At 44.2% G+C, this 25,247-nt stretch overlaps 1 protein-coding gene across 1 annotated transcript in view; it reads right to left on the reverse strand.

The window, feature by feature from the left end:
• LOC146783117 (uncharacterized) overlaps positions 1-25,247 on the reverse strand; it is a 384,584-nt gene that overhangs the window by 59,434 nt on the left and 299,903 nt on the right. The window contains exons 16-17 of the mRNA XM_085638236.1: positions 4,250-4,357; positions 1,793-1,939 (exon numbers count right to left, since the gene is read on the reverse strand). Coding sequence (XP_085494362.1) covers positions 1,793-1,939; positions 4,250-4,357 — 255 coding nt within the window. The remainder of the gene's footprint in view (positions 1-1,792; positions 1,940-4,249; positions 4,358-25,247) is intronic.

Here is a 25,247-nt window from a genome sequence, read left to right on the forward strand (position 1 = left end):
TGACAACAACCTCTGTGTTTCTAGCTCCACCTCACGTTACACTCAACACTCACACAGTACTCCTTCTGTGACTAGGAACTTGGGGTTCCTAGCACTACCTCACGCTACACTCTGTGCTCACACAGTACTCCTTCCTTGGCTATGATCGATGTGTAGCTGTGTCTGAACTGAGGTGGTAAAGTGAGCTAAAGAAGGATGATGGATTCAACCCCGATCTGTGACTGGGGGTGAGTGTCTAATTCCTTTGCCCACTATTGTGTTGTTATGTAACTATTGTTATTTTTGTCTATTGCTATGATTCTGCCATGATTGCCACCCCTCATATGAGTTGCATCCCTCTGTAAAGCGCTCTGATACCCTCTTGGGTCATGTTCGCACTATACAAAACTTTTTAAATGAAAAATAAATAAATAAAAATAAATGAAAGTGGGTCCCTCGCTCACTATGCCACTGGATTCCAGCTAGCCTGGCTGATGAAGGGTGTTACCCAGAAACTGGTCCCAGGATGCTTGTTTCTGGTTTAGGGAAGACCTGGCTTGGCAGTTCAGGCTGGACTGTTACCATGAGGCGCAGGGTCAAGTCTGATTTGCATATAGCTGGGTCTGAACTGAGGTGGCAAAGTGAGCTAAAGAATGATAATGGATTCAACCCAGATCTGTGACTGGGAGTGAGTGTCTGAAAAGTTTAAGCTTTCCGTCCATCATCTCCTTGTGTTTGCTTTGTTCGCCCTAAGTTGGCAAGGTATGCCCAGACGTGGGTCCCTTGCTCACTTTGCCACTGGATTCAAGCTAGCCTGGCCGAAGAGGGGTGTTACCCCGAAACTGGTCCCAGTATGCTTGTTTTTGGTTCACGGAAGACCTGGCTTGGCAGTTCGGGCTAGACTGTTCCCATGAGGCACAGGGTCAAGGCTGATTTGCATATAGCTGGGTCTGAACTGAGGTGGCAAAGTGAGCTAAAGAATTATGATGGATACAACCCAGATCTGTGACTGGGGGTGAGTGTTTGAAAAGTTTTAGCGCTCCATCCATCATCTCCTTGTGTTTCCTATGATCCATGTGTTCCTAGCTCTACCTCAAGTTACCCTTTGTACTTAATCGATACTCCTTTTTGGTTACAATGTATGTTCTTAGCTCCACTTCACACTACACTCTGTACTCCATCGGTACTCCTTCCTTATCTATGATCTCTGTATTCCTAGCTTCACCTCTCAGTACACTCTGTATTCACTCAGTAGTCCTTCCTTGGCCTGATCTCTATGTTCCTAGCTCCACCTCACGTTACACTTTGTAACCAAAAAGGAGTATTGATTGAGTACAATCTGTGTTCCTAGCTCCACCTCACACTATGCTCTGTACTCACTCGGTACTGCTTCCTTAGCTATGATCTCTATGTTCCTATCTCCACCTCACGTTACACTCTGTACTCACTCGGTAGTCCTACCTTGGCTACGATCTGTGTTCCTAGCTCCACATCACGTTACACACTGTACTCACACATTACGCCTTCCATGGCTACAATCTCTATGTTCCTAGCTCCACCTCACGTTACACTCTGTTCTCACACGTTACTCCTTCCTTGGCTAAGATCTCTACGCTCCTGGCTCCACCCAGGCTTCCTCTCTGTGCACCTTACAGTCCGTCCTATCAAGCATTCATACTTTGAGGAAAGCTGCTCAACTGAACCCTCACTTATCCTCAGACTCCGCACTCACAGGACCTCCTCTTATTTATTAACCTCCCCTTGTTCCTAGTCTCATCCTCTTCAGGCTGTCCCTCACACTCTCTGTACTCACAGGAATTTCTTCTATCAAGACGGGCTGTCCTGGACTTTGGTTTGCTTCAGTTTGTTGACAGTCTGCATTTCTAACAAGGATCTTAGTCAATTCTTGGGCTACTTCGTAACCGAGCATATAAGGAAAGATGTCTTCGGACAGGACTGTCTGCGTAAAGGAGGAACATAAAATATCCATGAGCCCTGAATTCCAACACCATTTACTTGCAACTCACATAGAGTCATATTCAAAGTTTGACGGGCAGGATACTCTTTTAAAATGTGATGGATATACTGTCCGCCATATTACAAGAGCCACAGGCTATAACACATAGTACAGCGGACGGGACATCCACCACATTTGTGACGCATTATCCTGTCCGCCATAATATATGAGCCATTGTCTACAATACACTTTTAATACAGGGGACAGGACATCCACCACATTTGTGACGTAGTACCCAGTCCACCGTATTACAAGAGCCATAGACTACAACTCTTAGTAAGGCGGGCCGGACATGCAGCACATTTGTGACGCAGTATCCTGTCTGTCATATTCGATGAGCCATAGTCTACAACACACTTTTAATACAGGGGACAGGACATCCACCACATTTGTGACGCAGTAACCAGCACACCGTATTACAAGAGCCATAGGTCTACAACACTTAGTAAGGCAGACCGGACATGCACCACATTTGTGACGCAGTATTCTGTCCGCCATAGTATATGAGCCATAATCTAAAATACACTTTTAATACAGGGGACAGGACATCCACCACATTTGTGACGCAGTAACCATCACACCGTATTACAAGGACCATAGGCTACAACACTTATTAAGGCGGACCGGACATGCACCACATTTGTGACGCAGTATCCTGTCCGCCATAGTATATGAGCCATAATCTACAATACACTTTCAATACAGGGGACAGGACATCCACCACATTTGTGATGCAGTAACCAGCACACCGTATTACAAGAGCCATAGGCTACAACACTTAGTATGGCAGACCGGACATGCACCACATTTGTGACGCAGTATCCTGTCCGCCATAGTATATGAGCCATAATCTACAACACACTTTTAATACAGGGGACAGGACATCCACCACATTTGTGATGCAGTAACCAGCACACCGTATTACAAGAGCCATAGGCTACAACACTTAGTAAGGCGGACCGGACATGCACCACATTTGTGACGCAGTATCCTGTCTGCCATAGTATATGAGCCATAATCTACAACACACTTTTAATACAGGGGACAGGACATCCACCACTTTTTTGACGCAGTATCCCGTCTGCCGTATTACAAGAGCGGTAGACTATGACACATTTTTAATACGGCGGACGGGAAAACCACCATGTTTGTGAAGCAGTACCCAGTTCACCATATTACAAGAGCCATATGCTACAGCACACTTAATACGGGACTTCCAACACGGTTGTGATGCAGTATCCCGTCCACCGTATTACAAGAGCCATAGACTACAACACTTAGTACGACAGACAGTACATGCACCACGTTTGTGACGCAGCATGCCATCCGCCGTATTACAAGAGCCATAGGCTACAACACACTTTTAATACAGCGGAAGGGACATCCACCACGTTTGTGAAGCAGTATCCCATCCTCCAAAATTCTAAATAAAGCACCAAGGCCAAGATTTGCAAAGGTTTTGCTTCGGGTTTGCATTCCTTTTTAATGCAAAGACTTTTTGTCGATTTACAAAGCAACACAAACTGATATTTGTGTTGGTTTGTAAGGAAAAGTAATGCAAACCAGTGCAAAGTGCTGCTTTACATTACTTCGGGTCAAGGGGTGTTATATATTCCCATGTTACCACCATGCTTTTTGATGGAAAACCCTAGCTACTAACTGAAGCAGACAGGGGTATGCGCGCCAAAAATTCATGCCACTTGAAATCAGGCAATGAATGGAGAAATGTTCTCACTTCTCTTTTCCAACTTTGTAGGTGTGCTGCACTGTGCAGCGACCATACAAAGTAGAAAACGTTTCAACATTTGTCTAGTCATAGTATTTTTTATTGGAAGGGAACCCTTCCAGTACAAAACCTATACTAGACACACACATACCCTTGCACTATGGTGTAAAGGTGTGTGCGTGGGGCTCAGCAGCCTGAGTGTGTGCCGGTGCTAAGAAGAGGGGAGGAGAGAGCCAGATATCTGTAGATATCTGCTTGTCACACGGAGTAGCGTAACATTTTTGGTTGCTGCGCTGCATTGTGCATAACGTTTGTAAATCTGGGCCATAGTGTTAGTGTTTAAGCCAAGGTAACCACCACTAAGTGCTCGGTGCAGTCCCAGCGCTCCTCTGTGCTGTCATTCTGTACCCAGCAGGGGACAATAGCCCCTGTGTACTCGCATCTATACTCGTGGAGGACTCCTCGCCTCTCCCACCCTCTCATACTCCATACCCAAGTGTCTTCTTTCTGGCCAAGGGTTACTTTACCTCTGTCACTTTGGTTTCCTCATCATCGCAAATCCCAGGGCTCTTTGACATGCTGAGGGCACCGTCTGTGTCCAGTACAATAGGAGGGTCCTTGTCGGGGCACCAAACCTGCAGAAAGAGGAGAAACAATGTAACAACCTCACCCAGGACCTCTGTCCTACAAGCAATGCCCTCCCCTGGGTTAATGACCAGCCAATGTCCTACCTTGAGTTATTGAGCAGCCAATGCCCTACCTTGGGTTAATGACCAGCCAATGCCCTTCCTTGCCCTTCCATGGGTTAATGAACAGCCAATGCCCTTCCATGGGTTAATGACCAGCCAATGCCCTTCCATGGGTTAATGAACAGCCAATGTCCTACCGTAGGTTAATGAACAGCCAATGTCCACCCTTGGTTAATAAACAGCCAATGTCCAACCGTGGGTCAATGAACAGCATGTGCCCCTCCTTGGGTTATTGAACAGCCAATGTCCTACCGTGGGTCAATGAACAGCCAATGTCCTCCTCCCTTGGGTTAATGAACAGCCTTTGACCTCCCCATGGTTATTAAACAGCCAATGCCCTACCTTGAGTTATTGAACAGCCAATGTCCTACCGTGGGTTAATGAACAGCCTTTGACCTCCCCTGGGTTATTAAACAGCCAATGCCCTTCCTTGGGTTATTGAACAGCCAATGTCCTTCCTTGTGTATTGAACAGCCAATGCCCTTCCATGGGTTATTGAACAGCCAATGTCCTCCCCTTGGTTAATGAACAGCCAATGTCCTACCGTGGGTCAATGAACAGCCAATGCCCTACCGTGGGTCAATGAACAGCATGTGCCCTTCCTTGGGTTATTGAACAGCCAATGTCCTACCGTGGGTTAATGAACAGCCAATGTCCTCCCCATGGTTATTAAACAGCCAATGCCCTACCTTGAGTTATTGAACAGCCAATGTCCTACCGTGGGTTAATGAACAGCCTTTGACCTCCCCATGGTTATTAAACAGCCAATGCCCTACCTTGAGTTATTGAACAGCCAATGTCCTACCGTGGGTTAATGAACAGACTTTGACCTCCCCTGGGTTATTAAACTGCCAATGCCCTTCCTTGGGTTATTGAACAGCCAATGTCCTTCCTTGGGTTATTGAACAGCCAATGCCCTTCCATGGGTTGTTGAACAGCCAATGTCCTCCCTTAGGTTAATGAACAGCCAATGCCCTTCCTTGGGTTATTGAACAGCCAATGCCCTTCCTTGGGTTAATGAACAGCCTTTGCCCTCCCTTGGGTTATTGAACAGCCAATGCCCTCCCTTGGGTTATTGAACAGCCATTGTCCTACCGTGGGTTAATGAACCTCCAATGCCCTTCCTTGGGTTATTGAATAGCCAATGTCCTTCCGTGGGTTAATGAACAGCCTTTGTCCTCCCTTGAGTTGTTAAACAGCCAATGCCCTTCCTTGGGTTATTGAAGAGCCAATGCCCTTCCATAGGTTATTCAACAGCCAACGTCCTCCCTTGGGTTAGTGAACAACCAATGCCCTACCTTGAGTAATTGAACAGCCAATGCCCTTCCTTGGGTTATTGAACAGCCAATGCCCTTCCTTGGGTTATTGAACAGCCAATGCCCTTCCTTGGGTTATTAAACAGTCCATACCCTTACATAGGTTATTGAATAGCCAATGCCCTTCCAAGGGTTATTGAACAGACAATGCCCTACCTTAAGTTATTGAACAGCCAAATCCCTTCCAAGGGTTATTGAACAGCCAATGCCCTTCCATGAGTTAATGAACAGCCAATGTCCTTCCTTGAGTTAATGAACAGCCAATGCCCTTCCATGGGTTATTGAACAGCCAATGCCTTTCCTTGGGTTAATGTCCCTATATTCCCAAGGCACAATCAATCTGTCCTATTCTTTCTTACATCCTTTAATCAAAGGTGGAGCCAGACCCTGAGGCAACAAGTGCCCAAAAGCATCAGTGTGGGAATGACCTCAATCATGGGGTGACAGGTCTGTAGAGGCAAAGAACCAAAAAACGAGCAAAACTTCAATAGAGACTGGAAAGCAGGTCCCCAATGTACACTGTAATCAGACCGAGCATCTTTGTCAAACCTAAGACAAAACATAGACCCAATATTCACATTTCCTGCAAACGTTTGACGTACACGTCTTATAGATACTCCAGCTGGTGGCGGCTTAAGCAAACAGCTGGAAACACAAGAACAAAACTGAGTGATTCTGCTGAAAAGAACTGAAAATTCATGTTCTTTTGATACTGTCCTGCTAATGACGTGTTGGTATTTGGTGAGTTATTTTTATAAGGCATTAATTAAACAAACATCCCTTGCACAAATGTTTATTTTACCTGCACAAATGAAATAAAAATAAAATTCAAATGATATTACGCTAGAACAAATGTAATGTTACAATGCCTTTTTGCAGTAAATCACAGCGGGAGACCAGCAGCTGAAGCTCAGCATCACCAAACGTTTCATTGGTTGAGGAATTACCATTTGCATTTCACATGGGAGTTACCGTATGTATTTCACATGGAGTTACCATAAGTATTTCACATAGAGGTACCATATGTATTACACATGGAATTACCATATGTATTTCATATGAAGTTACCAAGTATTTCACATGGACTTGCCATAAGTATTTCAAATGGAGTTACCCTAAGTATTTCACTTGGAGGTATCATATGTATTACACATGGAGTTACCGTGTGTTTTTCACATGGAGGTATATGTATTTCCCATGAAGATTCCATAGGATACCATTTGTATTTCACATGCAGGTACCATATGGATTTCACATGGAATTACCATATGTATTTCACATAGAGGTACAATATGTATTTCACATGGAGGTACCATATGTATTTCACATGGAGGTATCATATGTATTTCACATGGAGGTACCATAAGTATTTCACATGGAGGTACCATATGTATTTCACATGGACTTACCATATGCATTTCACATGGGAGTTACTGTATGTATTTCACATTGAGATACCATATGTATTTCACATGGAGGTACCATAAGTATTCCACATAGAGGTATCATATGTATTTGACGTGGAGTTACCATTTGTTTTTCACATGGAGGTATCATATGTATTTCACATGGAGTTACCATATGTATTTCACATGGTGTTGCCATATGTATTTCACATGGAATTACCATATGTGTTTCACATGGAAGTTACAATAATAAGATGAGTACAGGCACTCCCAGGTTTGTTGCGAAAGTTCAACAAAGTATTCAATTTGTGCATGCTGCGAAGGGTATGGCCCTCTGGTCCACAGGGCGTGGGATACTGACGCTAAAAAAGCGTCTCCCTGACGGGAAGACGTCCCCTTAGCGCACTGCTTAAATGTCCAGAAAGACTGGACTTCTCAGGTTTATAAATGAAACCAAATGTTTATGCTCCGTAAAAGAAAATTCAAATCCACATAATAATCAATTGAAGTAAAATAACGCAGGATTTATTCAGTCATTCTGGAATTTTTCAATTTCAAATGAGCATTCCATTTTCCAAATCATGATGTAGTTGATACAACTCAAATTGATATTCCATGAACCCAATGCATTTCGGGCTAGTTTAGCCCTTCATCAGGGATAGCTTCAATTCTTACTCGTGAACGAACGACACTCCGTGTTCTTTATTCGAGCGATGTACCATATGGATTTTACTTCAATTGATTATTATGTGGATTTGAATTTTCTTTTATGGAGCATTTCACGTGGAAGTACCATATGTATGTCACATGGAAGTACCTTATGCATTTCACATGGAATTACCATATGTATTTCACATGGAAGTACCATATGTATTTCACATGGAGGTACCATATGTATTTCAAATGGAGGTACCATATGTATTTCACATGGAAGTACCATATGTATTTCACATGGAAGTACCACATGTATTTCACATGGAGGTACCATATGGATTTCACATGAAATTACCATATGGATTTCACAAGGAGGTAACATATGTATTTCACATGGAGTAACTGTATGGATTTGGCATGGAGTTACCATATGGATTTCACATGGAGGTACCATATTTATTTCACATGGAGTTACCATATGTATTTTACATGGTGTTATTGTATATATTTAGCATGGAGTTACCAAATGTATTTCACATGGAGGTATCATATGTATTTCACATGGAGGTATCATGTATTTCACATGGAGGTACCATATGTATTTCACATGGTGTTGTCATATGTATTTCACATGGAATTACCATATGTGTTTCACATGGAAGTTACAATAATAAGATGAGTACAGGCACTCCCAGGTTTGTTGCGAAAGTTCAACAAAGTATTCAATTTGTGCGTGCTGAGAAGAGTATGGCCCTCTGGTCCACAGGGCGTGGGATACTGACGTTAAAAAAGCATCTCCCTGACGGGGAGACGTCCCCTTAGCGCACTGCTTAAATGTCCAGAAAGACTGGACTTCTCAGGTTTACAAATGAAACCAAATGTTTATGCTCCGTAAAAGAAAATTCAAATCCACATAATAATCAATTGAAGTAAAATAACGCAGGATTTATTCAGTCATTCTGGAATTTTTCAATTTCAAATGAGCATTCCATTTTCCAAATCATGATGTAGTTGATACAAATCAAATTGATATTCCATGAACCCAATGCATTTCGGGCTAGTTTAGCCCTTCATCAGGGATAGCTCCAATTCTTACTCGTGAACGAACGACACTCCGTGTTCTTTATTCGAGCGATGTACCATATGGATTTTACTTCAATTGATTAGTATGTGGATTTGAATTTTCTTTTATGGAGCATTTCACGTGGAAGTACCATATGTATGTCACATGGAAGTACCTTATGCATTTCACATGGAATTACCATATGTATTTCACATGGAAGTACCATATGTATTTCACATGGAAGTACCATATGTATTTCACATGGAGGTACCATATGTATTTCACATGGAGGTACCATATGTATTTCACATGGAAGTACAATATGTATTTCACATGGAAGTACCACATGTATTTCACATGGAGGTACCATATGGATTTCACATGGAATTACCATATTGATTTCACAAGGAGGTAACATATGTATTTCACATGGAGTAACTGTATGGATTTGGCATGGAGTTACCATATGGATTTCACATGGAGGTACCATATTTATTTCACATGGAGTTACCATATGTTTTTTACATGGTGTTATTGTATATATTTAGCATGGAGTTACCAAATGTATTTCACATGGAGGTACCGTATGTATTTCACATGGATGTACCATATGTATTTCACATGGAGTTAACATATGTATTTCACATGAAGTTAACATATGTATTTTACTTGGAATTACCATATATATTTCACATGGAATTACCATATATATTTCACATGAAGTTACCAAGTATTTCACATGGACTTGCCATAAGTATTTCAAATGGAGTTACCCTAAGTATTTCACTTGGAGGTATCATATGTATTTCACATGGAGTTACCGTGTGCACTCGGCACCTTGGGTGGGACCCGATGATGAAGCATTCCACCAACTAGGTCAGTGAGTGAGGGTATTCATAAAAATAAAGTGTTTTTCTCCCAGACATGGATAGCTAGCTTCTAACCCAATAGATAGTTCTCATTGATATTTACCTATAGTAGCAGGGGAAGTGAACTAGTCCACAGTTTTTCCTCTCTCTGCATTCATTAATAAATATCAAATATCCAACTGTCTGCTACCGTGTGGTACCACCTACATAAAGAGTAAAGTTACTGTCTCGAAAACCGCTTACTTCTCTGTCAATAATGCAGCTCCTTCATTCCACGGCACTGTTGTAGATTGTCCTATGCGCAAGCCAAATATAAGCGGAAACAAATACGCAGTTAGTGATTAACCCAGAAGTTCTCTAGCGCGTCTCACCCTGAGAGGTCCGCGACTGTGATGACGTGACTCCCGCAAACGCTGGGGTTAAGGATCACAAATTTGCGCGCCATGTCTAACAGTATTATATAGTGATACAGTGAACGTACCTTACTATTTAAAGATCAACCTAATCAGCGGAAAAAGAAAAATATATGCGTATAACCTCATTACTCATGACAGATGTCCGGATAGACAACATAATACCTAAAAACAAGTGGAACTCTCTGATCGAATATCAAAAGGCGCCCTCTTGGAATGGTGTAGTCAGTGTTAATGAGAATGCGCGTGTGCATGTGTTCGCCTGGTGGAAATCAGATCAGTGTGAAGTGGCCTACAATCTCTCAGCCATTATGCCCACAAAATATAAAAAAATCACAATCACAAATAAAGTATTACAGGTTATATATAGCAAATAAAGACAACTGCATAGTTCATAGTTATAATAATTAAACATCATCCATTTTGTATGCAGGGATAACAGTGATAACTATCCCAGTGTATTCCCTTATACTGTGTGATGTATAAATGATGATTGTGTATGGTCTATTTAACTGCTGTAGTTGTGTAAATCTCCTGGTTAGTCTACTGTATGTTAAGACGATCAGTATGTATCTCGGGACAAATGTGCTTAGAGAAAACATGCCATCTCGTATCTATCGTTAAGACCATAGGGAATTAAAGTATTAAGCCTTTTTATCCAGATGGTCTCTCTCTGCAAGAGTTTTCTTGAGTTGTCAGTGTCGTTATATATAGGCACTTGTTCAATAATTTGAAACTTCAATTGCACTACAGTGTCGGTGTTGTTCCCAGTGTACTGCTAAGAGGGAGTTAGGGTTTTTATGTCTAATCTTGCTCTTGTGTTCTGTTAATCGCACTTTCATTTTCCTATCGGTCTTCCCGATATACAGTTGCCCCCAGGGGCATTTAATAGAATACACTACATTTTGAGAGTTACAGTCTGTGATGCCGGTGAGTTTAATTTGTTCCCCTGTTCTGGGGTGTGCTAGTACATCTCCTGGTATGACGTTATTACAGTGTATGCAATTCCAGCATTTCTGCATGCCCATTTTGCCTGATGGTAACTTGGCTCTTTTCTTAATAGATAAGAATTCTTTAAGGTTGTGTCCTCTTGAATAAGCAAACTGAGGTTTCTCCTGGAATAAACCTTGGAAGTTTGGTTTACTCTTTATGTAGGCGGTACCACACGGTAGCAGACAGTTGGGTAATTGATATTTATTAGTGAGTACAGGTTGCAGAATGTTGTCACTAGGATTATTAACAGTTCATTGTGCAGTAGCTGAATCATTGCAACCTTCGTTTGGCCTGGGTGCCATGTGGATCGGAGCATTGTGATGGATTAGGTACGTGCAGGTTCTTTCTCGTCCATCCGAACATTTGATTGGTATTAACTACGGTGGTAAGAGTCAGTTTAATGGAAGTGGCTCTCATTCTTTGCAGCACGGGGATGCTGGTGTCGACTTGTGGCGCATGCAGAATCAACAGTGGATTCATAAAGGTGTATCTACAGGTAGATTCCACGATATGAGTTACAGATCCTTACTGGTTTGGAGTATTGAAGCAATAAACTGACAATAGGGACACTGTTTATATATCCAGAGGTCCTTGAAGGTTGCGAATGAACTCTTCATTTGAAGTAAGTACATCTAAATAACATGCTGCTGAAGGGGAGCACCTTGGGTGTGTTTGCCATAGACCACCACAACATTCACTATCTCTAATTTTCCCATATCACATAAACATCGTTTTCACAATACACACATCAATTGATCAGTTTTCCGTTTTATCAACAGGTTCACCCCTGACGAAGAGAACTGAGTGTCTCGAAATGCATTGGGTATAATTCATTTATGTCAAAAAATTATTAATAGCAAGAATTGCTTTGTTTATATTTTGTATGTTAAGTTGTATGAAAAGCAAATGTCATGAGTACAATGACTATTGAAAGAAATAAGTGAAAAACTGAAAACAGTGTAAACTTTTTAATATTTTGAGTATTATGTTGTATATCACTTAGAGTTGTGCATGTTATGTCAAGGTTGTCTTCTATGCTGGGCAGGCATATCAGTAACATAGCGATACCAAAGGGGATGATGGACCTGGCTTGGCAGTTCGGGCTGGACTGTTCCCATGAGGCACAGGGTCAAGACTGATTTGCATATGGCTGGGTTCAAACTGGAATGGCATGGTGAGCAAAAAATCGATGGATTTATGCCCAGATCTCTGTACTGGGGTGAATGTATGCCATTGTTCTGCATTCTGTCCATCAACTGTTGTTTTTGTATTTGTCACCCCGAGTGGGACGGGTATGCTCAGACGTGAGACCCGTGCTCTCCATGCTACTGGAATCAAGCTATCCTGGCTGAAGAGGGATGAAACCCCGAAACCGGTCCTAGGATGCTTGGTTCTAGTCCAGGGAGGACCTGGCTTGGCAGTTCGGGCTGGACTGTTCCTATGAGGCACAGGGTCAAGACTGATTTGCATATGGCTGGGTTCAAACTGGAATGGCATGGTGAGCAAAACATCTATGGGTTTAGGCCCAGATCTCTGTACTGGGGTGAATGTATGACATTGTTCTGCATTCTGTCCATCAATTGTTGTTTTTGTATATATCCGTAACATGGCACACTAAATGGTTAAACACAAAAACATCAGTTAAACAGTACTTTTTATTTTGAGAGCACAATCCACTCCGTGGCATGAGTGATCAAGCCACAATGCAGCAGCCAGCATCTTCTGTGCCTTGAGACCCTCATGGGGATTTGCCATGCTTTATGAATGTATGAGTGATTGATTGACAGATGCCACATCCCCTCTATCCGTTCAGATGAAGGACAATTACTCTACACACAGAGGGATATATATTCTGCCTTCACACGCCAATAAACATTGCTGTATACATCAGTATCTACAGAGCCTTTAGACCCCGTCAGTGACTTCCAGGTCGGATTGACCCTACCACACATCTCGCTGGAAAACAAGGAGGAACTCAAAGGAGAAATCTCTAACCTTGGGGTACTAGAGGCGATATGTGCTTTTGCCACTGGCAAAGCCCCAGGACTTGATGGCCTACTGTCTGAATTCAATAAAGTGTCTGCACCTATACTGGCACCCCCTATGAAAACATTATACGACACCTCCCTCACTGCAGCGTCTTTACCACCTGCCTCAAGAGATGGCCTCCTCTTTTGCTTGCCTAAACCAGGTAGGGACTCACTTGACCCAGAATCCTACAGACCTCTTGCATTGTAAAATACGGACTATAAAATCTTAGCTAAAAGTCTGGCAGACTGATTGTCACCCCTGGTACTGCAACTCATCCACTCGGACCAAAACTGTTTTGTGCCAGCCAGGAACACCTCCTTGACCCTTTGACATTTTGTTTAGTCTTGCACACACCCCAGAATAATATACTTACTCAGGATGCTTTATTTTAGACTCGCATAAAGCCTTTGATTTCCTCGAGTGGGCCTCAACGGTATGGCCTGGGACCCCAAGTCATTCGGCTGATCAAATTATTGTACACCAACCCCACAGCTAGAGTCAATATTGTCTGTCATATTTCAGATCCCATTGCAACACAGCGGGGGACTTGCCAGGGCTGCCCACTGTCTCCCCTGTTGTTCTCACTGGTACTACAGCCATTGGCACATAGCCTGCGTATCCACGGCCACCACTGGGGGATCCCCTTGGGGAACTGTACACACTCTGTCTCCATTTATGCAGATCACATGCTGCTCCATCTTAAAGATATCCGATCTGTACTTCCCACTATCGCAAACCTCCTGACCAATTTTGCAACCATCTACGGTCTCCAAGTAAGTTGGACCCAGTTGTGTCTTTTCCCTTTCAACAGTCATACTCCAAACCCACTGTGTACGGTAAACAACATAATCCTTACATGGCAGCTGTCTACTTTTCGTTATTTGGGGGTACGAATTTATCACACTCTCGAGGATGGTGTTGAGACAGAATATCGAGTTGGAAATGTCGACTTACACAAATACCGAGTTGGAAATATCATGATTCAGAAATATCAACAGCAAGAATATCGTGGTCAAGAATATCGAATTTAAGGTAAGAAATATCATTTTTAAAAGTATAGAAGTCATTAATATGGTTTGCAAAAATATAGGCATTTAAACTATCTAGTTTTTAATTAGTGTTATGTATTTTAGTTTATATTTTAAAATGTATGTGATGTATGTTTATGTTTTTTAGCTATCAATTTTATTTTAATTAAATTTAGCATTTTTTAGTTCCGTAGCGGGTAGTGGGTTTATAGGAGAATAGGGTAGGAAGTTATTTAATTATAATAAATTAATGATTATTTTTATTTATTTAATTTAGATTTTAGAGTGTTAGCTGTGGGAAGTAATTTATTTGTAATTAATTATTCATTGGTTGTTTTAATTAATATTAATTGATAATTAATTATGGCAATTGTGTAATTTTTTTAGGTGCTGGTTGTTGGGTTTATTGGTTTATCAGGGTAAAGGGTTGGAAGTAATTTTATTATAATTAGTTGTTAATTTATACGAATTGATTGAAAATTAATTATGGAAATTGATTAATTTTAGGTGCGGGTTTTGAAGTTTATAGGGGTAAAGGGTGGGAAGTAATGTATGCTTAATTAATAATTAGTTTCTAATTAATATTAATTGATTGATTGAAAATTAACTATGGAAATTGTGTTATTAATTTTAGGTGCAGGTTGTGGAGTTTATAGGGGTAAAGGGTGGGAAGTAATGTATATTTAATTATTAACTAGTTGTTAATTTATATGAACTAATTAATTGATCATTAATTATGGTAATTGTGTGATTTATTTTTGTGTGGTTTGTGGGGTTTATGGGGTAAAGGGTGAGAAGTAATATATTTTCAGTTAATAAATAATTAGTTCTTAATTAATATTAATTAATTGATAGATAAATATGGAATTTGTGTAATTAATTTTCAGTGTGGGTTATATGGTTTGTAGGGGTAAAGTGTGTGAAGTAATTTATGTTTAATTAATTAATAATTGGTTGATCATTAATGTTAATTAATTGATATTTAATTAGGGTAGTTGTTTATATTTTTTCGTGTGTGGGTTTTATCATCATCATCAAACCTTTTATTTCGGCTGAAAGCCATAAAAGGTTAGAATCATAGGAACACAAAATTAAATTTCGATAACATCATACAGGCTTCCTTTTTACATTAGGTTAAGATCAACGAAGGTTAAAATGAATGAATATCAAGTAAAGCAGTGGTCCTACTCCTAATGCCGACAAGATTGACCTGTTAGACAGGTATTCTTCATGAGGATAAGAATTCATATGCAAGTAAAACAATTAATAAGCACGCCATAAAAATAACCGCATTCCTGATGTCGACATTAGGAATATACGAGATGGAAGAGGGTAAGAGGCTAAGTAAACCTTCTGTGCCTTTTACTGCGGGCTGGCTATCAACGGGGGCGAGTTACCTATGGCCTTCGTCCTCTGGTTACAAGCACTGGGCAAGTAGCCCGAGACTGTCACGAAGCCCTGCTGCTTCCCTGCAGTGCCTCACACCCATGGATTTTAGTGCCGCTATCAGCCATTCCTTACGCTGGTTTCTATATTGAGGGCAGAAGAACATAAAGTGTTGTACCCTTTCCGCGATGTTAGGGCAGTTTGGGCAGAACTTGGAGTTTGAGGGTGTCTTGTCCCATTTCATAGTGTGGGTTCTCACGGGCAGTATGCCACATCTGCATTGGACATATAAACATTTAGAACGGCATGGGTACATTCGGTTCATGTAAGGCTCTAGGCTAGGTGTACATTTATGGATAAGGAGCTGGCCAATTATGCTGTTTTTTTTTTTTATTTGTTTTTATTATTTTATCACTATATACTGGAAAAAAAGAAAACCAATACATTGTGTGACGCAGCACACGTCGTATGAAAGGAAATAGATAGACACATGCCATAGTTACAGAATAATGTATTTTGAATGATCACACGAGTTATGCTTACATTACGAGTGTCCTAATCCATCAGTTCAATACGTTGCCTAGCCTGCAGGGAACGTGGAGCTCCTAGGGTATTTGTGTGCATTTCATAGGATTTCGTGGTCAGTTATCAGTAGGGTCTGCTGCTTCTGCTGAAGTAGCTGCTTGTTGTGCCTGCAAGTAGTTCTGTAAGGGGCTCCATATGTCCCGTGGGCGTGACGGAGTTGGTAACAGTTCTGGATATGCGTTTACCTGTTCTGGGCAATATGTGATGTCCTGCATCCATTTTTAGGTCTCGCCTGAGCCAGCGCTTTAGCGCTGCTCTGGCGAGAGTGTTAGTAAGCGGAATTTGGAAGTGCAGACTAGTGGCTTTTCAGGCATCCAACTACAGTGCATGTGCGCTGGGGGCACGCACCATTTGTCAGCCTGCGTGATCACTTTCGCGGCCGCTTTGATGTTCTCAGTGAGCCGCGCGGCCACTGAGAACATCAAAGAGGCCGCGAAAGTGATCACCATTTGCCACCCTCTCCCTTATCCCACTTCCTGCTTGTATGATTCCCACTCGCTGCCTCCTCCAGGGTCTGCGTCCACTCCGGAGCCGCTGCTTGAGCGGTTCCATTTCCTGCCAACGCCTTACACAAAGCTCACAAAGTTTACACCGAAATAACTCCCCACCAAGTCCACATAAAACTTTAATAAGAATAAGTTTCTTGCTTGCCTGCAGCATCTCGTTGCATCTGCGGGTCTTTGTGATCCGCTCCTGTCTCCAACCGCTGCCCATGTTGCCTATGCTCCCGCCACTCCCATTGTCTTTGCTCGCAACCTACATTTTTTTTTTGGGCGCTTGGTAATGGGCGCGTGCCGGTATGACGGCTCGGTGGACATGCACTGCTTGCATGCGAGCTCGTGAATAGGTTGTTCCCTCCCCGCACGCATGTGGCGTGTTGTCTTTGCTCCTGCACCCTCCCGTTGTCTGCGCTGCCTATGTTGCTAACAGACAAGCGGAGGCGGTGGGGAAGCGGAAGGAAGCAGCAGCTCTTCTTCTCTCTTAAGATGGCAGCTTCCACAGTCTCCATGTCTGGCATGTAAATCAGCCCCTCCGGAGCTCCCCCCAGCAACGAGCAGCCCACCACTTTAAACATGGTCTGTACGTTTTCTGTCACATTTGTGTCTTTTTCTTCTGATCTTTCTCTAGTTATTCTCAGCTCCCCTCTCTCTTCGTCTCTCACTATCTCTCTCTTTGCCTAGACCGTCCAGAACCCAATTACGAGCGCCTCTAATAGTGCTCCAGAGCCTCCCTGCAGATAAGGCGCTAGGTTAAAAAAAGACCTACAAATATCAGCCGTGCTTTGACAACTCCTTTTTAGTTGTGTCTGCCTCCAGAAAGAGTCACATCGGCAGAGTTGAAAACATTTTCTTGACTGACTTTCAGAGCTCTGCTCTTGTTCTTCCTCCTATTCCGTCTCTTACTGTCTTGCTCCTCACTTACTGAAAACCGTGACTTGAAGATAAGGTTCACAACCTCTCTTTCCTTCTTTCATTTATTTGCTTCCCTGTGAAATGGATCCCAAAAAGCAAAAAACACTCTTGCTAGAAATGCCCTTTTTCTGACATTTTTCTATTCCTTAAGTGCAGCCTCGGGACGGTGAGAAATAAAAGGTTTAAAATATGAAAAACAAATATAAAGCAAGACAGAGTGCTTGCAAAGTGACCAGATTGATTTTATTCACACCTAAACACATTAGCGCCACTTTACAGAGTTTGCAGTGAAGCGCTACTTTTGTTTTCCTGTCACACTTTGAACAGCATTGTTTTCCTGGGGTGGGTAAGTACACCAATCCTAAAGGTACTGCAATACCTGGTTGATGGGAGGATTGGAAAACAAAATGTGTACCAGGGCTCTGTGTTTATAGATGTGGTCGTTTTAAACCATACTGATGACCACCCACTCAGATGTCTGTAGCAAGGGAAGCCTGAAGGCCATAAACGCTAAACACCTGAAACAAGCATTTGCAATGCAATAGGTCTCGCATTTGCGAGAGCTTATGCTAGTGGCATTGGGACTGGCAATGCCTTTTATTTTTTTGTTTGAAAAATCAACACATTAATAAAAGGCATTGTAATCTACAATGCCAATAGATCAAACTCTAGTAAATGCGAGACCTATTGCATTGCAAAAGCTTGTTTCGATTTTGGTGCCCTTCCTCGACCCCATCGACATGCCACCCTACGTTTGGCCATCAGTAGTGCTATTGATATGAAGCGCCTATATCGTACATCTAAGTCTCTGGTGTATCCTAATACACTGACTAGTAGGGTGTTTGGGATGTGCAGGCGAGTCATCCGCTTCAGCACTTCTAGAACACATGACAGAACTGTTGAATAGGGGTGCAGTCCCAGGCTAAGTGTTGAAAGTCCGCCCCTCTGTTCGACATCTGTCACAGCGGTACGTGTTTCAAAGATGAAAGCGCATAAGTTTCGCAAGGACCACCTCCAACCGCCATCTACCAGAGTCGAAGCGGTGGTCCTGACTGACTTACGGAGTTGCTCGGACCTGTCGTGGTTGCCATCATCGGCCTGATCCCCTGCTCAGCACTCCAGGTGCCAGTGCCTCAGTGCACTGCAAGCCATTGTCCGTTACTGATTGTGTTTTGTGCTGAGGAGAGGTTGCGCAGCAATGTCACCACATACAGTGTGGGAGCTCTGGGACGTTGATGGGGAAGATGATGCAGGTGTAACACACCCCACCGTATCTGCATCAGAAGGATGTCTCGAAGGGACACAATCCGAGACTTTTTCAACACATGAGCGTGCTCATCTCTAGTGCCCCATACCCAGTGCATTGCAACTCACGCACAATTTTGTTTGCAAGTTGGATGTCTTCTGGACTTTCTCCGGCTCCCTCCATGCTGCTCAGCATGTGGCTTCTGTTTCCGTTGCACTGGTGTCCACTGTTCAAGTGCTTGCCATCATCAAGCATTCCGTGCAGACTGGCTTACACTCACCCCACACACATCCAGCATAGGCGTCACTGTACACGTGGCCCTGCCAATTAAGGGGCCGGGCGCACGTGCCCGTAGCCAGTTCAACATAACGTCTACGTGTGTCCCTGTGGTCTTGTTGTATGCATGAGGGCCCTGGGCCCTATGCCATTACATTGTGCTGTGTACATCGGATGCAGACATGTCACTGCAGGCAGCGGTTTGAAGCTTGGACATGTGGCTATGTCGTCACCCACTCAAATAGTAAGGGGAGTGTCCAGGGCCGTCGTATGCAGAGCCAACATGGCTGTGTGACTGCTATCTGCGCACCCCTGGGTGTGGTTCTGTACTGTGAATGTCTCTCTATGGCAGTGTGGGTCTCCTTTGTGGGGTGTGGGTGGTCCCTGAGGGTGATAGACACCTACGTATGTGTTCTGTTTCACATTCCAAGTGTTCGGCCCCCACCCACTCCTGTTGGGCCACCTCCTTTTGGCGTGCTGAGACATGGCATTGGGGTGCCATATGTGGGTGGGTGAGGTGTCGTGAGCCAGCTGTGCTTGCAGGTGTTTCCTGCTGTGTGTTCTGTTGCTGGCTCTGGGTTCTCCTCTGAGTGGCTTGGCTGCCTGGGTCCTGGTGGTGGGTTGCGTTCGATATCCATGGGCTGTTGGAGGGCGTTGGTGTCGAAGGTGGGATGGTCCTCTACGGCATTGCAGAAGTGTTGTCTTCTTTGTTCTGCTGGAGGTGTAGTGTGCCCCTCTGCAATGTTTAGGGGAGATGCATGTGTGCCATTGTGCCCATCTCCCCCCGTCCTCTCGAGCTGTGTCCGTACTCCCTCCTCCTTGCACAGTCTCCACACGGATGACTGTGGCCTGGGTTTCCTCCAGCTCATCCTGAGGCGTTGCACTGCCACCTACTGTCGCCGTTGCTGCCTTCCTGTTGGCAGCGGGTTTGTGCCTGGTTTCGGCTGTCACGTCCTGCCTGCGCCTCCTGGCCTCCTGGATTGGCCTCCTGGGCACTCCGACTGCAATCCAGGTGGTCTGCTAGTGGGTCCGTTGCTGGTAGTGTTCTATCACCTCCGTGACGCTGGTCTTGTTTTCCTGCGGTCTGCACCCTGTCTTCCTCTCCCTCTTCTCCTTGGCCTTCCCCGACCCCGTTGTTCCTTGCTCGTAGTCTGTGGGGGTTGTGGGGTTCGAGTTGGACCCTGCGCTGTGTCAGGGTGCATACATGTTGCAACACACTTTGAATTGTTTTTTGTGTATTTTTTCAGTGGTTTTTATACTGCATTGTTCCACCAGACGCGTGGGACTTGCAGGCCTGTGGCTGGTTTTCGCTACTTTTTGTTCCGCGGTTGGCCTCATCACATGTTTTTTTGTGTTCGCGTATCGCATTTATGCGGCGTGGCGTTGGTTTTGATGCAGACTTTGGCGTGTTATCTGGTGACTATCGCATGCTACCGCCTTATTGTGAATCCCATGTTGTCACGGGGTTATTTTCCTGCGATATGCTGCGATATTGAAAGTTGTGTTACGCTACTCTTGCACGTTCTTGTGAATATACCCCTCAGTGTGCAAAGATTTCTGTATCGATAATCATTGCACACTGGTTCCTTCAATATCATGTTGTTTCATAACAAGGTCTTATTGTTTAAACCTACTGTTGCCTAGAGAATTGTGTCCCCACTGTTTGATGCATGCTGTGGAACTTGTACAGATGTTGTGGTCCTGCCAGTCACTCACTGGCTATTGGAACGATGTCATTTCACACCTGACGTGATGCATGTGACCTGCACTTGGGAGGCGTCCTTCCTGGGGTTTTATTGCTGTGTTAAAATATATAGGGCAGCAACAGGGTTTGTGGACCGCGCCCTCCCACTGTTGAAGAGACTGATCACGCGTCAATGGAGAGCAGCAAACCCCCCGGTGCACTCCGCGTGGGGTCTATCCCTGCTCGCGTGAGCCCAGGCGGAGAGCACATTGCTGCACAGGGAGGAGATGAAAGGCCTCTGTAAATATCCACGGTACAAAAGGGGGTGGTGATGGACGGAGCATCAGAACCAATCAAACACTCACACCCAGTCAACAGATCTGGGTTTGATCCATCACCGTTCTTTAGCCCACTCTGCCACCCCAGTTCAGACATGGCCATACGCAAATCAGTCTGACCCTGTGCCTCGTGGGAACAGTCCAGCCCGAACTGCCAAGCCATGCCTTCCGTGGACCGGAAACAAGCTTCCTAGGACCGGTTTCTAGCATTTCAGCCGTCTTCAGCCAGGCTTGCTTGAATCCAGTGGCAAAGTGAGCAAGGGACTCACGTCTGAGCATATCCTGCCAACTTATGGCGAACAAAGCGGTACAAAAGGGGGTGGCGATGGACGGAGCATCAGAACCAATCAAACACTCACACCCAGTCAACAGATCTGGCAGAGTGGGCTAAAGAACGGTGATGGATCAAACCCAGATCTGTTGACTGGGTGTGAGTGTTTGATTGGTTCTGATGCTCCGTCCATCGCCACCCCATTTTGTACCGCTCTTTAAATATCCAATTCGCCCGATGCGTGGGGTCTATCCCTGCTCGCGTGAGCCCAGGCGGAGAGCACATTGCTGCACAGGGCAGTGATGAAAGGCCTCTGTAAATATCCAATCTGCCCGATGTGTGGGGTCTATCCCTGCTCGCGTGAGCCCAGGCGGAGAGCACATTGCTGTACAGGGAGGAGATGAAAGGCCTCTGTAAATATCCAATCTGCCCGATGCGTGGGGTCTATCCCTGCTCGCGTGAGCCCAGGTGGAGAGCACATTGCTGCACAGGGAGGAGATGAAAGGCCTCTGTAAATATCCAATCTGCCCGATGCGTGGGGTCTATCCCTGCTCGCGTGAGCCCAGGCGGAGAGCACATTGCTGCACAGGGAGGAGATGAAAGGCCTCTGTAAATATCCAATCTGCCCGATGCGTGGGGTCTATCCCTGCTCGCGTGAGCTCAGGCGGAGAGCACATTGCTGCACAGGGAGGAGATGAAAGGCCTCTGTAAATATCCAATCTCCGATGCGTGAGATGCTCTTTTGGAGAACTCCGTGAGGTACCGCCAACTGTTCCACATCCCTCTTGACAACTCCTGCAACACTCACTCTTCCTCCTCTCCCCCTCCTTCCCAACCACATTGTGTATCCACTACAACACTTGGGTTTGACCCACCACTTGACGCTAACATGTACAGCCCTACTGGTCCTGTTTCAGATGCACAACCTCTGTGCCACTTTACTCTGTCATCTTGAGCGAGTGCAGTCCTTAATAGGTTCTTTAGTGTGGTTTTTATTTAGCATTTATTCCACATTTCTTTAATTGGTGTCTTTGCATATATTGGCCGCAATTACTCTTATCATCATATAAAACTCTATTTTGGCATACATGCCACAAACGTTTTCGCATCGTCATCAGCGAACAATAAATAAAAGTGCTTTTCATAAATACACATCATTTTTAAACATATCCTAAAATTACCTAAGCTGTTTCATTAATAGGGATACAATAGAACCATCTAAAAGATAAAATACAAAGTTATACAATTGATAACGAAGAACTGGATCAAACACTTCAAGACTTTTGCACTTTTTCTCCTCAAACCCACATATGACCCAGGAATTTAGAAATGACATTTTAGACATCTTTGCCTTCCAAAGGGCCACGACTATGCAGACCTTTAGTACTGCCATAAACTATTGTTTTATTTGTGCCTGCTCCTTTGGACACATAACTCTCATACACAGATAGTCAGGCTAGTTCCATACTGGGCTATGAAGAGGCAAAAACCTGAGTGTGTGGGGGGAGATAGAAGCTGTGGGGGAGGAAGTGAGGATGATACAATGTAGGAACCAAGAATGGGAGGAGAGTTTGGGGAGAAAAAAAAGGGTAAGGCATAAGAAAAGGAACTGGAACATTGTTCTATTGAAGGAGCTCTGTGCATTGGGAAGTCTCCACTCCTTTTTTCTGCTTGTTTTTGTTTCGTTTTATATAGCGCAAAATTGACCCGAAGGTATCAGAGCGCTTTACATGAGCACCAGGTTCGTTACATACAGGCACATTTGTTTTTTGCTAGGCACAGGGAAATTAAGTGATTTGCCCAGAATTACATGATGTTGAGCGTTGTTGCCGAGACTCAAACCTGGCTCACCAGCTTCGAGGTCTAAGGCTCAAGCCATTAGGCCACATCCACTCCCTTATCCTATAACCTATATTAGGTGGCTTTTGTCGTTCGGTTACACAACCAGCATGCAGTGGGTAGTCCCTCCTCACTTACTCTGTAATCTATACTCACGTGGCTTTCATTGTCATGTTACACTCCCTCTATACGTTGGGCAGTCCCTCCTCTTTTACCCTCTAATCTATACTCAGGTGGATTTCTTCTTTCTGTTACACTCCCTGTGTGTGTGGAGCAGTCCCTCCTCCCCTGCCCTTTAATCAATACTCAGGTGGCTTTCGTCGTCATGCTACATTTCCTCTATACGTTGGGAAGTCCCTCCTCCCCTGCCCTGTAATCTATACTCAGGACGCTTTCATCGTGATGTTACACTCCCTCTCTGCTTTGGACAGTCATTCCTCCCTTACCCTGTAATCTATACTCAGGTGGCTTTCATCGTCATGTTACATACCCTCTCTGCTTTGGACAGTCATTCCTCCCTTACCCTGTAATCTATACTCAGCAGGCTTCCGTCATCATGTTACACTCTCTCTGGACAGTCATTCCTCCCTTACCCTGTAATCTATACTCAGGTGGCTTCCGTCGTCATGTTACACTCCCTCTATGCGTTGGACAGTCATTCCTCCCTTAACCTGTAATCTATAGTCAGGTGGCTTTCATCGTAATGTTACACTTCCTCTATGCGTTGGACACTCATTCCTCCCTTACCCTGTAATCTATACTCAGGTGGCTTTCATCGTCATGTTACACTCCCTCTATGCGTTGGACAGTCATTCCTCCCCTACCCTGTAATCTATACTCAGGTGGCTTTCATCGTCATGTTAAACTCCCTCCATGCGCTGGACAGTCATTCCTCCCTTAATCTATAATCTATACTCAGGTGGATTTCATCGTCCTGTTACACTCCCTCTATACGTTGGGCAGTCACTCCTCTTTTACCCTGTAATCTATACTCGGGACGCTTTCTTCACTCTGTTACACTCCTTCTATGCATTAGGCAGTCACTCCTCTTTTACCCTGTATTCTATACTCAGGTGGCTTCCGTCGTCATGTTACAGTCCCTCTATGCGTTGGACAGTCATCCCTCCCTTACCCTGTAATCTATACTCAGGTGGCTTCCGTCGTCATGTTACAGTCCCTCTATGCGTTGGACAGTCATTCCTCCCTTACCCTGTAATCTATACTCAGGTGGCTTCCGTCGTCATGTTACAGTCCCTCTATGCGTTGGACAGTCATTCCTCCCTTACCCTGTAGTCTATACTCAGGTGGCTTCCGTCGTCATGTTACAGTCCCTCCATGCGTTAGGCAGTCCCTCCTCCCTTACCCTGTAATCTAAACTCAGGTGGCTTCCGTCGTCATGTTACAGTCCCTCTATGCGTTGGATAGTCATTTCTCCCTTACCCTGTAATCTATACTCAGGTGGTTTCCGCCATCATGTTACACTCCCTCAATGCGTTGGACAGTCATTCCTCCCTTACCCTGTAATCTATACTCAGGTGGCTTCCGTCATCATGTTACACTCCCTCTATGTTTTGGACAGTCATTCCTCCCTTACCCTGTAATCTATACTCAGGTGGCTTCCGTCATCATTTTACACTCCCTCTATGCGTTGGACAGTCATTCCTCCCTTACCCTGTAATACTCAGGTGGCTTTCGTCCTCATGTTACACTCCCTCTATGCGTTGGACAGTCATTCCTCCCTTACCCTGTAATACTCAGGTGGCTTCCATCATCATGTTACACTCCCTCTATGCGTTGGAAAGTCATTCCTCCCTTACCCTGTAATACTCAGGTGGCTTCCATCATCATGTTACACTCCCTCTATGCGTTGGAAAGTCATTCCTCCCATACCCTGTAATACTCAGGTGGCTTCCGTCATCATGTTACACACCCTCTATGCGTTGGACACTCATTCCTCCCTTACCCT

The sequence above is a fragment of the Triturus cristatus genome, chromosome 12, assembly GCF_964204655.1.
Source record: "Triturus cristatus chromosome 12, aTriCri1.1, whole genome shotgun sequence".
Taxonomy (NCBI): Eukaryota; Metazoa; Chordata; class Amphibia; order Caudata; family Salamandridae; genus Triturus; species Triturus cristatus.